This window comes from Pan paniscus, chromosome 10 (assembly GCF_029289425.2).
Source record: "Pan paniscus chromosome 10, NHGRI_mPanPan1-v2.0_pri, whole genome shotgun sequence".
Taxonomy (NCBI): Eukaryota; Metazoa; Chordata; class Mammalia; order Primates; family Hominidae; genus Pan; species Pan paniscus.
In genome coordinates this window covers 88,631,354-88,648,798 of record NC_073259.2, presented here as the reverse complement: position 1 = coordinate 88,648,798, position 17,445 = coordinate 88,631,354, and the positions used below count along the sequence as shown (strand labels likewise).

General features: G+C 35.4%; 1 protein-coding gene across 1 annotated transcript in view; it reads right to left on the bottom strand.

The window, feature by feature from the left end:
- PTPRQ (protein tyrosine phosphatase receptor type Q) overlaps positions 1-17,445 on the bottom strand; it is a 242,407-nt gene that overhangs the window by 79,460 nt on the left and 145,502 nt on the right. The window contains exon 26 of the mRNA XM_003811662.4: positions 12,152-12,475. Coding sequence (XP_003811710.3) covers positions 12,152-12,475 — 324 coding nt within the window. The remainder of the gene's footprint in view (positions 1-12,151; positions 12,476-17,445) is intronic.

Below are 17,445 nucleotides of genomic sequence, written 5' to 3'. Positions count from 1 at the left end.
TTCTTCGGGTCTCAATTGAGGACAAAGTGCAAAGTTTTCCCAAGGAAAACTTTGGCTTGTGAGTGTGTCTGTATGCCAGCTCAGAAAGAAATATAGCGCTTTGCTTTCAACTTCTCTTCTTTCACAATAAAATGTCAACCCTGCAATCATTCCTTTAATACTAGCAACCAAATCCCTCATCAGGGAGTGTGTGACCCCAAGCAGAGGTAAGAAAAAAATGACATTCAAAGATCATTCATGACAACACACATAATCACCTATACGACTAAATATTTTAATTTCCTTGCACTGATCAATCATTATAAAAAAGCAAGGTATTTAGACCCTTGCTGAGCTATGCTTTAATGCCATTTCTTGAACTTTTCCCAAAATCGTTTTCCCTTCTTTCTTCCTTTTTTAAAAGAAACAATCACTCTAAACAATGTTTGCATTTTCAATAAAGTTCTTGATAAAATTGCGTGTCTTGTTACACAAGTTTTCTGTGTTGAATCCTTTGCCAAAAATTTCCTTCAGAATGTATTTTGTCAACTTGTATTCTTGAAGGATTAGAGCTCCTAAATCCAAACTGAAAAATAAAAGTAAACTTATATAACTGAATATATATTAATATATAATATATAACAATATGTGTTTCACCTATCTGGAGCAATGAAAGGTAACTGTTTGATTAATTCATAGGTAATTTAAGAGAAATATTTAGAACACCAAAATGCCCATCTATTATAAAACAGCACTTAATTATTTTAGTATTGTACAGTATTATAATATACTTAAATACATATAAAATTATTTTAGGTATCTTTCTTATAAAATTTAACAAAATTCCCAAAACATATAATAAAATATATCCAGCATTTTCTCTTTTATCACAGAATATAGTAAACTATTACTAGTGTCACATAAGGGTGGCTACAGAATTACATTTATGAATGTCAGCTACAAAAATAAAGGGAGCTGATGGTGGCAAAAGTATGAGGAGTTGAAAATATGCCAGTTTAAAAGCTTAGTAACTTATAAGCATCTTTGGGAGCTTTGTTTGTCTCCCCATAAACTGTCACATTCTGATTTAGGATTGTTTGTGAAATGAATCTAGTCAGTAATGGGCCAAGATATCACTATACCCTTTCTCTTATAAATCACAGCAATTTACTCAGTAGGAATGATCTATCCTTATTCTCTCATTCCCCATAATCCAATCACTTCCTCTCATAAGCACTTTCCCCCTGGTTTTCACCATAATGCATTTTCTGTAACTAACAACCATCATTTCCTGATTATCATGCTTCTATCCTTGCACAGGAATGTGGGTCTTATGTGGGTCAGGGTCATCTTTCCCATCCATCTGTGTCTTGATGCTGAGTGTGTTAGCTCAAAGGTGAGTCTGGATAGACCATCATTTTGCCTAGTCCATATAAAAATTTGAATGCTCCCATCCATGCCACTTTGTTTAAGAATCAACAAGTTTTATTGTGCCTGATACTATACTTTTAAAATAAGCACATTCAAAGACTTATTTGTAACTTTGCCATCTGCAGATCCCTGTAAGTCTAACTTAATAGTGGAAAATATTCTAGAAAATACTCTATGGTTTTTAGTGTACCTCGTTATGATTACTTTCCTAAAAGAATAAACATAAATGCTAGATGACGAGTTAGTGGGTGCAGCACACCAGCATGGCACATGTATACATATGTAACTAACCTGCACAATGTGCACATGTACCCTAAAACTTAAAGTATAATAAAAATAAATAAATAAATAAATAAAAGAATAAACATAAATGAATATATGGTTTAACAGCAACTTACAAAACAGAAAACTTCAGCTCTATATACCTGCGATTTAAATTGTCTGCACAATTATTTGAATTTAAGTTCAGTATAAAGTTTATTAAAAGGGCCTACCACTCAGGGTGTTTTAGTTTCAGAATTTGGTGCACTAGGCCACCAGATTTCTAGTGACTGTCATCACTAAGTGAAGGGCTCTGTCCTTTCTCAGCTATACAAATATTAACAACTTCAAGGACTACAAGTCGACTTTGACTCAGCACACCTGGACAAATTAGCACTGACTGTTAGATGTCTCTCAGGACTAGAAGAAATCCAACTTGCTGGTGGATTCCTGTGTCTTAAGCAACTCAGGGTATCAAGGGCCCTGAAGAAGCTCTGCAGTTGGATTCATCTTATTTCCACACAGCAAGAGTATCTCAGGACATATTCCTGTCCACTGGTTAAAACACTTTGATAACTGGCTATCCTTTTGTAGTTTGGATGTTTTCCTAGAGCCCCGTGATTTCACTGACCAAAACGCAACACCACTGTTGGTGTAGGAAATATTTCCTATCATTTTATGAGATGTTAAGTGTGTTTTCTAATTAGATTTCCTAACAGCAAGGTGGTGCTGCAGAGGGTATAGCACAATAGTGTTACAAATACAGCAAGCCTAAGAATTTGTCAGATTAGATTCATGAATACTAAGAATGATTCATGGATGTTCATAGTATTAGACCTCACTGTATGATCATCTTATTTGATGCTTAAACGAGTTATTTTCTGACTAATTTCAGACTGGCTTAAGCTAGAAAAAAAATACAAAATAGAAAGAAAACCTCTCAGTTTCAATACTGGACATGCCAGGTAAGAATGAAAATATTCTAATTACTACTATTACTTTGGAATCAGAGAATACATATTTTCTGAGAATAGCATCATGTTTATAAAACAACTTTCTACAACAGTGGTCCTCAAAATGTGTCTCCAGGCCAGCAGCATCAACATCACTGGGGAAGCCATAGAAAAGCAGTTTCTGAGGCACTACCCCAGACTTACTGAATCAGAAACCGTGAGTGTGGGGCTTAGCAATTAACAGTCCTCCAGGTGGTTGTAATGACTGTAGTTCAAGTTTAAGAATCACTGCTCTATAATGTCGACATGCCATTTGAAAAAATAGTGACAGTGCTCTTCAGATTATATGACCAATGATTACAACTCTTAGAAATAAGAGTGGATTGGAAAAGGGGATTGAATTACTCCTTCTGTGAAGACTAGGGAAGTAGATGTAAAGGAAGTTTGGGAGCTGGTAATCAACATGGAAACATGTATCAAGCCATCAAATATTCCACAGACTGGTCTCCTCCTATCTTTCATTCTATTTTAATTCTGGATAAACTATGAAGAGGGTTCTCCCTACTCACTTCCTCCAATTCCCAAAGTTTTTAGAATAACAGGTCAGCATGTTCCATTAGAGCATAAAATATCACCATTTTCATGCTACCATGAAGCTCTGCATTGGAACAACCTAGAATAATTCAGGTAAGGCCATCGTCATACTGGAGTCTTAGGGCCAGGATAAATCTTGCTATTTTCTTCTCCTGTTCATTTGTATGCAGGCATAATTGGGGTAAAAAATATCTAGGATATCATTAAAGAAAAATGAAAATCAAGGGTATCAGAAACCTCAAAAGTATAATTTTGAGGTGTGTGTCAAAATTCTCACTCAATTTGTTTTGGGAGATGATTGGACAGTTGGATAGCTTCTCTATGTCATATCAGTTAGTACCTCTCCATCTCTTGGTACTTTTCTACCACCCTGAGGCTTTGCTCAAGTCCTAGTCAAGATCTAAGAGTGCAGACTCTGTGCTAGAAATAAAGACTTATGAATGAATCAATGTTTTAAGTACTTAGAATGGTACCAGCACATAGCAAACACCCAGTAAGGTAAGTCATTGCTAATATTCTTAACTGTGCAGCCTATGGCTCTCAATTGATTTACTAGGCATGAACAAAAAGTGACCAAGACACGATACACAGTAATCCCAGGACTTTTCTATAGTTTGGAATTTTCATAGTTAAATCAGAATTCTTTCTTGGTAAATGAAGAAGAAATAGGAGCTGAAATTTTGCTGACCTAGGGCCTAATGCTGAGCTAGAACTTAGAACTGAGGTTAAAGACAAAAATTCACAATGTATTACACCTACTTTACACTTCTTGTTGAATGAACAGAAAGAAGATTCTCAGAAGAGTAAAAGTTAATTCAATTCAATGTGAAATTTAGTCTGAGATCTCAGAGAAAATAGGAGAATTCATTTGAAGTTTAAAAAGATAAAATACAGCTAAGCTATTAATGGGGAGAAAATTTCCTCCCTTTTTTCGTTTATGAAAATCAGACTTTCTAAAATATTGATGATTTAAAAAAAAACAGTGATAATCTTTACACTTTTCTTTGTTTGATTTTTAGTGATTTTGCTACAACTTTCTACTTACTTATGTAAATAGGATTTCAAAAACAAGTATTTTAATTTAAATTCTAGAAAATTTGCATCATAATCTAGCATAAGGTCTTTTGACATTAAATATATAGTCGAATACTTTATTAGATGCTTTAATGTTATATGCTTTCTATCATTTCCTTTAAATTATGATTTCACCCATATATCTCCTCTTTGTAATCACACTTAGCACTCTAAATTTAAACATTGTTCTTCCCCTTTGTTCTTTCATGGACCATCAATCTATTATAACTCTGTCTCACTATACATACTTATTACCAGCTAATTATCTCAGTTAATCATTTAGATATTTTTAATGCTTCTCCAATCTATTGTGAAATGGACATTTATTATTTTCCTTCACTGTTTGAAATATTTCTAAATGCAATAATTATTTCCTTTCTATATGCAATAATTCATATTTCTTACATGCAATACAAATATTTCCTATATGCAATAATTTATATTTCTTATGTTAATTAATGAAAAGGAAAATCACAAAATGATCAACAATATAAAATATACTGGTTTTCAAACACCGCATATTCTCTCTCACAGGTGGGAATTGAACAATGCGAACACATGGACACAGGAAGGGGAACATCACACTCTGGGGACTGTTGTGGGGTGGGGGGAGGGGGAGGGATAGCTTTAGGAGATATACCTAATGCTAAATGATGAGTTAGTGGGTGCAGCACACCAGCATGACACATGTATACATATGTAACTAACCTGCACATTGTGCACATGTACCCTAAAACTTAAAGTATAATAATAATAATAAATATATACTGGTTTTGTGAAATAAAAGAAGCTGAATATATCAAACATGAAAAGCAACTGGCCAAGAGAATTTTAATTTTGGCAATAACAATGCAAGCATTTGAAAGACAAGCGTTAGACCAAAAAAATTAAAAAAAATCAGCATGAACTATTTTAAAATATGGAGAATTTTGACACTGTAACACTTTAACATTAAAGTCAAATGCCTTTCTTCCATATTCATAACAAATCTTAGATTAAAAGTAGGCACAGGGGACAGAAAGGTACATAAGACATGCTCGGCTGGCTATTTATGCTTTTAAGGAACTCAAAGCCCCACTAAAGAAAGAGAGAGAAATAACTATGATGTAATATGCTCACTTGTTGAGAAACAAATTTTGGGAGGTGGGACTGGAAATAAGGATTTCTGAAAGGTTTCTCAAAAGAGATACTTAAAAACATAGCGAAAACAAAGCTGGTCACCAGAAGAGGAGGAAAGAAAGGACAATAAGAAAGAATAGCAAAGATTCTGGATCATAAAGGAGAAAGAACAGTGCATGTGTGAGAAATATAAACCAAATCATAAGTGACCTTGTAGAACTTACTAATGGGCATAGTTTTAACATGCAGGCATGTAGAAAATGATCAAAGATTTTCAGCAGAGGAAATTCATGGTCAGGCAGGTGTATTGAAATGCTGAGTTCAGGTGAATGGTAGAAAATGAGAGCAGAAAGACCATTTAGATCTCTTTTGTAATTATCTAAGAGATAAATGTAAAAGTCTGGATTTAGAGACACTTGAAAAGAAAAATAAACAAATACAAGAGATATTTAGAAGGTAAGTACAATAGGACTCAGGTTTTGCCTCGTGGGGGATGAGAGTAGGTAAAAAGAACTAACAATGATTTCTAGATAACTAGTTTGAACAACTAGATGAATAGTGGTGCAGTAAACTGAGACACGGAACACACAGAAAGGAAAAGACTTGCAAGGGAAGGTGGCAATATGGAGTTTGAGATGTCTATGGGAACCTAAGTGGTTATACCAATAACTTCAATATTCGGGCCTAGAGGACAGAAATGTTGTCTTGAATTACCCATTAGGGAGTCCTGTGCAACTAATTTAGAAGATTTTCAACAGCATCTAACTAATTTTGCAGAAGTGCAACCATCATGTCTAGAATAAATGATATTTATTTTCTCTAGTGGCAGCAAGATGGAGCCCATCCTAAAACTGCACTGCCACCAAATGAACTTCTAAATGTCTTGAATTATAGATTCCTATTTACTTATGGCTAAAATCACTTCTTACCATTATATAATTGCTTCTTTATAAAAAGAATAATTTCTACCTCTGTTACTATAACACTTATCACATAAGTGCATTACACAGTTTAGAAGAAACTAAGGAAAACAACTGAATATTTAGTAACACATTAACAATTTTTAATTTTAAATAATGTTAAAGTGTACTTTGCCCTCTATTTGGTTTTCTTCTTTTTAGATCATAAAGTTGCATTCCTTAGAAACTTCTTTGATGAGGCATGTTTTGTTGAATTTTTTTTAACCTAACAGATGTTTGGGTAGTTAAAATTCCTCATGAGTATGGTATCCTGTGGTTTTCCCAACCTAAGTGTTACCCCAGGAATTTTCCTTTCTTGCTGTCTTCCAGTCTTGGTGGTCTATAGGAGATGCACATTATGAGAGTCCCATTTCATTTCGTACTAATTTCACACCCACACTCCTTTAAAGTTGTACATTTCCTCAGCATAAGTATCTATTGTGCACCACAGAAACATTTAACAGCTTGTGACTTTACATCACCACCACATATATACACACACCACTCAAACTGCTTTTGACTTTAAGGATAATCAGAAAAATAGATGAGTAAAATAATTTGCATGACTGTGATGTTTCAAGGTAAATATTTCTGCCATTTTTTAAAATTTTTATGCTTATATTTGTATCTATACACTCTCAGCATGCAGTAGGATTATGGCTATTATACGGATTAGTTGAGAACAAAAGCAATTTGGCTTCAATGATCTAGGTGAGAGCATGTGAGAGAAAGAATGGTTAGCTTGAGTTGGTTGAATATTGTTTCCCTTATTTATTCTGTTTTACAGGTGTACACTCAGATTCACAGGGTAATCCAATTTAAATCTCAGCTTGCATTCTGACTTTTCTTCCTGATCTTCAATTTTGATGCTCTTTGTTATGGGCTCAGACAGTTAATGATAACATGTTTTCTGATTATATAATCCATTGTAGAAACTTTTATAATATTTACTATTAAAACTAGGTGGTCTTTTATTTGAGTTACTCAAATTTTAAACAATTTGATTTCAAACTACCCATTAATCAATAACTCTTTATAGAGAAGATCCAGGTTTTGACAAGATGTTATATTAGTAAGTGCTTGAGTACCACTTTATGTCATTAGGATAAAATGCAGTTCTCTGAGATAGTTATTTTGTACTATTTTATATTGTTGTTTAGTCTTTTCTCTAATTCAGAGAAAGAGTTATTATTTTATTTTATATCACGAAACAACATACTGCATTTTTATTTTATTCTTGAGATGGAGTCTGGCTTTGTAACCCAGGCTAGAGTGCAGTGGCACAATCTTGGCTCATTTCAAGCTCCACCTCCCGGGTCCAAGCAATTCTCCTCCCTCAGCCTCCCAAGGAGTTAGGATTACAGGTGTGCACCACCATGTTCGGATAATTTTTTGTATTTTTAGAAGAGACAGGGTTTCACCATGTTGGAAAGGCTGATTTCAAATTCCTGACCTCAAATGATCCGCCCGCATCAGCCTCCCAAAGTGCTGGGATTACAGGCATGAGCCACCACATGACCCATGCCACATTTTTAAGTGAATTATACGTAATACAAAACTTATTCTTCATCCAAATTATTTTTTGAGTTTGCAACATGGCCATTATATTTTCATCTTTGGTATGCAGAAGCAACATCTATGAATGCCTTATTTTTAATATTAAAAGGATTATTGCTCTTCAAGACTTCCGTTACTTAACTGTTCTAATTTCTTTTATTCTTATGTTATTTCACCATATATATTATGTTGCAATAATATATGCAGTTTCTCATATAATCTCAAATTATCTCTTCCTGACTTAATATAATAAATAGAACTTTTATCTTGATGTATAAATTATGAAATTTGGAAATTCAAATGTACAATATTTATCATTAGAAAAATGTCTTCTATTCCATTGGAAGCAAAAATTTCCTCCATTCTTGAAACTAAAAGACGAGTAACCAACTCATTGTCAAAATTTAAAGAATTATCCTCAACCACTTATGACTACTTAGTTGAAAAGCTATGAGTTTTGAGAATGCAATCATATGTTTGTTATCACGAAGTTGAAAAATATAAATCTTTTCATCTTTCTCTCCTAATCCCAGTGGTAGAAAGACCATTTCCCCTGTGTCTCCTGGAAATAAAATATGGCCATAGAACTTAAAAGGGGGTAAGAAGTGGAGGAAATAGGGTGGAAAGAATTATATTCAAGTGGAAAGACTTGAGAATGTAGGATTATTTAGAAATCCAACTTTTCAGTTTCATTTACCAACTTCTGAACTGATCATGTTATATGTTGTTTTATGCTAATTAAACATCTTGTATAATAGTGTCAAGTGTGCTTGCAAGAGACTGTGCATTTAAAAAGTTCACTTCCTGGCTCAGTGTGGTAATTAGAAGCAGGTACTCCCCAAGTGAGATACTCAGAATGGGAACTCTTAGTGGCAGCAGGCACAAAGGCACAGGCATATTTTAACCAAAGGTTACAAATCAGCTGTCCACAAGCCAGATCTAGGCTACTGATGTATTTGGTTCTGATCTCTGAGCATTTACTTATTTCTGTTTTCTAGTTATATTAGAATAGCTATTTCTTGACAAAATCAGCAGGTTCAAAATAACCATACCTACTGACTAACCCCAAAGTAAACTGAATTTTTTCTATATTTTTGCTATCTTTGTTATAGTATCATCATCCTTATCATCACCTGCACTGGAAAACAATCTGTTTTGTCCTACCCACTAGAACTTAATCAATCAAATTTCTCTCATTCAGGGAATATTTACAGAGTATCTACTGGTACTGGGAACTATTCTAGACAATAAGGAAATATGCGTGGGATGGTAGCTCATGCCTGAAATCTCAGCACTTTGGGAGGCCACAGCAGGAAGATCACTTGAGCCCAAGAGTTTAAGACCAGCTTGGGCAATATAGTGAGACCTCATCTCTATCAAATTTTTTTTTTTAAATTAGCTGGTCACAGTGGCGTGTGCCTGTAGTCTTAGCTACTTGGGAGGCTGAGGTGGGAGGATTACTTGAGCCCAGGAGGTCGAGGCTTCAGTAAGCTGTGACCGTGCCCCAGCACCCCAGCCTGGGTGAAAGAATGAGATCCTGTCGCAAAAAAAAAAAAAAAAAGCAATGATCAAGGCAGATCCTAAACACAAGCAAATAAAAATGATCGTGTAATTATAAATGTTCATTAAAATAACATGATATTATATAAGATTACTGCATGACTATTTTTAGATTGAGTGGTCAGGGAAATTCATTCTGATCAGGGATCATTTAAGTAAAGATCTACGTTATAAGAAGCTGCTCATGTGAAGAAGGAGGTGGAAGAACATTCTAGTCAAAAGAAACAGGGAATGCAAAGATGCAAGTTCTAAGAATTTATTTTGTGTAAGCAACAAAAAAAGTCTAGTATGAGTGGAAGACAATGGTATGGGGGAAACATGGCTATAAATAATGTTAAAGTTTAAGGTAAAAGCCAGGTCATATAGGGCTTGTTAACCATGTTAAGAAATGTAAAATTTATTCTAAGAGCCATGGGAGTACATTGGATAGTTTTTTTTTTTTTTTTTTTTTTTGAGACGGAGTCTTGCTCTGTGCCCAGGCTGGAGTGCAGTGGTGCGATTTCGGCTCACTGCAAGCTCCGCCTTCCAGGTTCACGCCATTCTCCTGCCTCAGCCTCCCGAGTAGCTGGGACTACAGGCGCCTGCCACCATGCCTGGCTAATTTTTTGTATTTTTTAGTAGAGACGGGGTTTCACCATGTTAGCCAGGATAGTCTCGATCTCCTGACCTCGTGATCCACCCGCCTCAGCCTCTCAAAGTGCAGGGATTACAGGCATGAACCCCTGCGCCCAGCCCATTGGATAGTTTTAAGCAAGAAAGTGACATCATCTGCTTTAGGTTGAAAAAGACCAGTCTGGCAGTGTAGGAGGCTAGTTAGGCTAGTGCTGCGGGAGCAGTAATGAAGAGTTGTACTAATGTAATAGTAATGCAAATGGAGGAATTTGTTTAGATGGTGTGGTTGAAATGAATCATGGGCAGGATTGAGGAGGAAAGGAACAGTGCCTGGATTTTCATTTTCTGCAAACAGATAAATAATGATATGAGAAGATTTGGTATTTGGTCTTGTTAATATAGAGAAGTATATTCAACACACAAGCCCAGTGATTAGTTGATCAGGCAGGTATTCTAATCTGGAGTTCTAGGCAGCATTCAGGACTGGAAATAGTATTTGAGAATAGTCAAGATGTAAGCAGACTTCAAAGCTATAGACCAGAATAAGAGCAATTAAGGTAAAATCTCCTTGGGGTTTCGTGCTGATAAAGAAGAGAAAAGGGCCAAGTACAGCTCTCTCATCTCTCTAATGCTTACAGTTAAAAAGCAATTATTTGCTGAGAATAATTCAGCAAAGAGGACTGAGACGGAGCTACCAGGAAGGTAGGAGAAAAAACAGAAGGGTAGACCTTACAGAAACCAGTGTCAAAGTGCCAAAAATAGAAAAGGTTGGACAATTGTGTCAAAGTCTGAGTTGTCAGGATTCTACCTCAAATGTCAAATTATATTAACAAACATTTATTGAACATTTACTATTACAGACATTATGCCAGATACTCTGGGAAATTGTAACAGGAGACGCTATTGGTGGTCTAGAAAATAAAGCCCTCTAGATCAAAGTGTATTTCACTATCTATAAGTACTAACATGGTATTTGTCACTGAAAATCTATGTGTGTGTGTGTAGGTATATTACTATACTAATAAGTATCAAAAATGTTTAAGAATATGTAATTTGGATTTGAAAGGAATCACCTTTAAAGAGTCTCAGTCAAGATAGGAAGATGATAACATAAGGCCTATATCTGAAGGATTTATATGGGATTGGTGGCCTGGCAAACCTGAAATTTGCTCTGGAGGGCTGGGGCAGAAATGGCATTTCAGAGAATGCAGCCATTTCCCAGAGCTCTGGCTTGCAGGACTTGATTTGCAACTTATTTATGTTGCATAGTAACCATCACAATTCTATGTAAACAGAGTTCAGGATAAGGAATATACATTTTTTACTTAATTATGATTAATGATATTCTCCAAGCAAGCAGGGCAACCAGTTAGCTATAAACATAAAACCTAAGTTGCAAGAGCAATCTTTACCTATACATTTAGTGGTTTGTATGGAAAAGCACTTAAAGTCCTGAAAGATGTATAGATGGCAAAACAATTTCTAGTATTTGTGTTTCTGCTCTGTATTTTCTTCTTCCCATCTCAAGCTGGGAGTTGAATGCTTGATATTTCTTTGCCTCAGAATTTTGTGCAGTTGAAAAACACAAGCTGAAAAACGACTTGCAGACAGATCAATCAGGGTTATTGTGGTCACACGTGTGTGTCTAAGTTTGAAGTCACTGAAAAGGTTGTAAAGTTGGACTTAAAAGCAACAGAACCTCTAAATATGAAGGAAAAATGTGGACCTGGGTCAAGGGCATTAGATAATAATCAGTATGGTTTAATGGTAGCACATCAGAGTAGCTTCCCACAATGCACTCTTGCAATATGAGACTCTAGGACTATGGCACAACTTTGGGAGTTTGAGAAAAGCCCTAATAATGACTAACATTGAATTTCTCATTGGGTTTCAACTAAATTAAAAATAAACATGTTGTTATATATGGTAGTGTCCTCAGTTATTTCTATGTTCAGTGATTTTACACACAATTAGATTAAGTATAAAGCATAATATATAGACAGATACAGAATATAACAGAAATCAGTATGTACATGTCAGGACAATACTCACGGCCAGGCAGAGTTTGTGTAGAAATCCAGTTTGAAGCATTGCCATAGCCAGCATTGGTGCTGGCAGCCACTTGGAATCTATACCATCTAAATTTCTTTAATCCATATACTGTCTCTTCAGTTAAGTGAGCTTCATAGAGGTATTGAATTTTTTGATATTCAACACATTCTTCAGATTCCCATTCTTTGCATTTTTGAGCACGAAGTTGAGTGGTAATTTTGTAATTTTGAAAGTAGCCAAGGATAGTGTCAGGTCTTATCCATGTCAATGTTGCACTAGTTGATTGAACATCAGAAAAAGCAATATTTGTGGGAACACTGGGAACTAAAAATTAAAGGGAAAAATTAAAAGCAATTACAATTACCAAACACTTCATAAACAGAAGAAAGAATAGAATTCTATTATGGAGCAGCTAGTAGAGATCTGTCAAATTACTATAGCTCTTAGATTAATTATCTCCACACTTAATGGGAAGAACCTTAGAGTGATGCTTCCGGGACCACCATTTTAAAAGGGTAGAGGACAAAATAATTGTAATTTATTAATTCTTGATTTTGCTTCCAAATTCAATCATAAGTGGCTTATATAAACAAACTTTGGCTTCAGATAGAACTATTTCACTGTTACAAAGGAAAACTGTATGCTCATATCATCCTAAGTACTTCCCTAGGTATGGTTTGAGTTTGTAATATTCAGTTCCAAGGGAAGACACTTGTGTATTTAAATGTCTAAATAAACACAAACACATCTTATATCTAGTAAATGTTGATTATAAAACAATTTTAAATAAACAATATTACTGACAGTTTTAATGTATATAATTCATCTATTTTTTTATTTTATCTCATGTATATTTAGAATTAACATGTAGTCCTGCTTGGAGTCATTTATTTGCTTCCACACTAACTACAGGTTTGCCAAATGCATACCATGTGTCAGGCTCTGAGCCTGGTGTTAGGGATTCAGGATACAATAAAGCTCATGTCCTGTTTTCAAGAGACAGTTTATTGGGCAAGTAATATACGCATGTTATGGTTAGAAATAAGAAAGAGCAATCAATTAAGTGATATTGGAACTCTTCTTAACCATGTCTTTCTTTGTATATCTTCAACGGCCTTTGTTAAGAAGATGGAGATAAAGAGAATCAAAATGATGACGTGAAAATTACATAATGCGAACTGTATGTTAATATTCACATTTTAAAATAAGAAAATTAATAAATATTTAGAAAGCTCATTGATCTCTAAAGATATATTAATTCAACATTCAATAAATATCTAAGAGCATCTAATATGTACAGGTAGGATTGTAGGTGCTGAAAATACAATGAACAAAACAGACAAAAATTCCTGCCCCTGCAAAATTTACATTCAGGGGAGCTATAAACAATAAAAGTATCAATAAGTATTGTACATAGTCACCTTTTGTATCCACAGGGTACTGGCTCCCAGACCTTCCACGGAGAACAAAATCAGAAGACGTTCAAATTCCTTATATAAAATGGTGTAGTATCTGCATATAAACTACACACATCTTCTCATATAATTCAAATAATCTCTAGGTTATTTACAATACCTAACACAATGTAAATGCTCTATAAATAGCTGTTGTACTGTTTAGAGATTAATGCCAAGAAATAAAAGTTCTGGGCATGTGGGGTACAGACACATTTTGGTTTTGTATATTTTCCATCTGTAGTTGATTGAATCCACGGATGCAGAACACATGGATTTGGAGGGCCAACTGTAGTGTTTTGGATGATGATCAGAGTTGCGGAGAAAAAGAAGAATGAGAAGAAGGAGAGTTTCAGGGATATTGAAATTTTAAATTAGGTAATCAGAGAAGGGATTAGAAGATACTAAATTCCTTTATAGCAGCATGATTTATAGCCCTTTGGGTATACACCCAGTAATGGGATGGCTGGGTCAAATGGTATTTCCAGTTCTAGATCCCTGAGGAATCGCCACACTGACTTCCACAATGGTTGAACTAGTTTACAGTCCCACCAACAGTGTAAAAGTGTTCCTATTTCTCCACGTCCTCTCCAGCACCTGTTGTTTCCTGACTTTTTAATGATTGCCATTCTAACTGGTGTGAGATGGTATCTCATTGTGGTTTTGATTTGCATTTCTCTGATGGCCAGTGATGATGAGCATTTTTTCATGTGTCTTTTTGCTGCATAAATGTCTTCTTTTGAGAAGTGTCTGTTCATGTCCTTCACCCACTTTTTGATGGGGTTGTTTGTTTTTTTCTTGTGTGTTTATTGCGGCATTATTCACGATAGCAAAGACTTGGAACCAAGCCAAATGTCCAACAATGATAGACTGGATTAAGAAAATGTGGCACATATACACCATGGAATACTATGCAGCCATAAAAAATGATGAGTTCATGTCCTTTGTAGGGACATGGGTGAAATTGGAAATCATCATTCTCAGTAAACTATCGCAAGAACAAAAAACCAGACACCGCATATTCTCACTCATAGGTGGGAATTGAACAATGAGATCACATGGACACAGGAAGGGGAACATCACACTCTGGGGACTGTTGTGGGGTGGGGGGAGGGGGGAGGGATAGCATTGGGAGATATACCTAATGCTAGATGACGAGTTAGTGGGTGCAGCGCACCAGCATGGCACATGTATACATATGTAACTAACCTGCACAATGTGCACATGTACCCTAAAACTTAAAGTATAATAATAAAAAAAAAGAAAAAGAAGATACTAAATTCATATGTAGGTAGGGGACCTAGCCATGTCAATATTTCAGAAAGAGAAATTTGAAGCAGAGGAAACTGTATAGTTGGAGGCATGCCTGGTATATTTGGAGAATAACAAGAAGGACTGAGTGACTGGTACAAGCTACCAGTACATGACACTAGAGGACATTGTCATGGCTTTCATTTGAGCAGAGAAGTGGCAGGCTCTCTCTTTCACAGAATCACTCTAGCTACTGTGTTGAGAACAGACTAAAGGGTAACAAGGCTGGAAACGAGGAGAGTAATTAGCAGGCAACTGCAATGTCAGCACAAGAGATCACAGTGGCCTGGTCCAAGGTGGTAGTGGCAGAAGTGAAGAGAAACATTCAACTCCTGAATATAATGTGAAGGAGAGCTGGCAGGGTTTGCTGATGTGTGGTATGTGAAATATCAGAGAAAGAGAGGAATAAAAAATGCCCTAAGGTTTTTGGATTGAGCAAATAAAAAGATGAAGTCACTATTAATCAAGATGTGGGTGACCGTAAGAGGGGTAAGCTTTGGGGAGGAAGATTCACAATTTCTTTTGAGTAGGTTAACTTTGAAATTCCTCTCAGACACCCAGAAGGAGAAATCAAATACTAGATAGAAGCTTGAGTCTGGATTCTGTAGAGAGAGGTCTGGACTTCAGTTAAAATTTTGGATTTCATCTTAAATTTTTATCGAATTATTTACAGATCTATTGCTTATTTACTATATATATATATATATATATATATATATATATATATATATATATTTACCAAAACTGGCACACTATTTACAACACATTCTGTTTTATCTTTACCTATCATGAAGAAAAGCAATTAGAGAAAACACTATCTTTAGGGGAAAAAATGTAAATTTATAGAGGAAGAAGTTTTAGAATTGGCTAAAAAGTAGAATTTTCATAATTTTTTCAAATCCCTCAGTCACTAAATTTGAACTCAGATCATCTGAACATAAGATACATTTTCAAAATATTCTAATATAAATCGGATGTGTTTGATTGACGTGGGTGTTCAGAAAATGCTTTTAGAGAAGAGATGGCACATGAGATGGAATTTCACTGATTGTAAAAGTGGAGATCATGGAAGAGAGGGTGATGTGAGCTAAGACAAGTTTAATTGCAGCTTGTAATTCATGTCGGCAATAACAAACAGCAAGACTGCACAATAGCTTGGGGACTTACTGTGTCAGAGGAAACTATAGATAGCTTGTCAGGCAATTGAAAGCTATAAAAAATGTCACAGTATGTCCAGAGGTACATTTTATCAACTACAGTCTGGTAATTGCAAAACAGGAAAAGGGAGAAATTCAGAGACAACTTGATTTGTCCAGGAAAGAAGAAATTAGGTGTTAGCAACAGTACAGAAGTCAGTTTTAAAGATATATTTTGGCGACTGAATCCATAAGAACAGGCAAATAAATGAGAAAAATCACGTAATCTCAGAATTTGAAATTGAGAGATCATCTTGGTCATCTTGTCTCTTTGTCTGACCTTTGTGTCTGCAGATATCCCTCAAGATTCCCGGTCCCTGTACAAAAACAGATTCTTCCACTTACTCAACCAAACACTGATCTAGGTACAGATGGAAAGCTATGTTGCTGCTGTAACTAAGAATCTTAATCAGTTTACTTTAAAATAGAGAGCTATCCAGTGGACCTGTCCTTATAACCTGAGCCCTCTAAAAGGAGAATAGTATTTTTGGCCGTTTTCAGAAAAGGAAGTCAAAGCTTTAAAGAGATGGATTCAACGTACAAAAATTTCTCTATTGTTGGCTCTCAAGAAGGAGGGAGCTGCATGATAAGGAACACAGAACATCTTTGGGAGCTGAGAGAAGCCCTTAGCTAAAAGCCAGCCAGGGAAGGGGCTCTCAATCCTGTGACTGCAAGGAACTAAATTCTACCACAACCACGTGAACCTGAAAGAGGACCCTGAGTTACACAAGAAAATGTTGACTGACAAGTTGACTTCAGCTTGTGAGAATAAGTAGAAAACCTAGGCACAACACGCCTGGACTTCTGACCTATAGAACTATGAGCTAATAAATGGGTATTGTTTTAAGCCACTAAGTTTGTGATAATTTGTTACACAGCAATAGAAGACCAATACAAACCTCCCCCTACAAAATGAGCAATCACTACTTACCCAGCCTCTGCTTACATACATAGAGCAAGGGGAAACTGAACATCTCAAGGGTAGTTTATTTTAAAATTTATTTTCAGAAAGCGCTATTAGTTTGTACAGCCTGCATTATTTTGAACTGATATTTACTTTCCTATAAATCTCAGCTCTGCACTGAAAACCCACTCCAAAGAGGCCAAATCTACTTTCACCTCCACATCACCCCAACATTATATGTAAAAAATTCAAAAAGATTTTGCTTCCGCATCCATCTCAATAAAAATATTGAAAAAAATCACTCAAAAATAGATGTTTATTTGTAGGTTATAAACACATAAAACGTCAATGTACATAACAGATTTTCTCTCTCAGAGTCTAGACTACTGAATGAAACAAAATGGTGATTCAATAAATGTTTTTTGAATG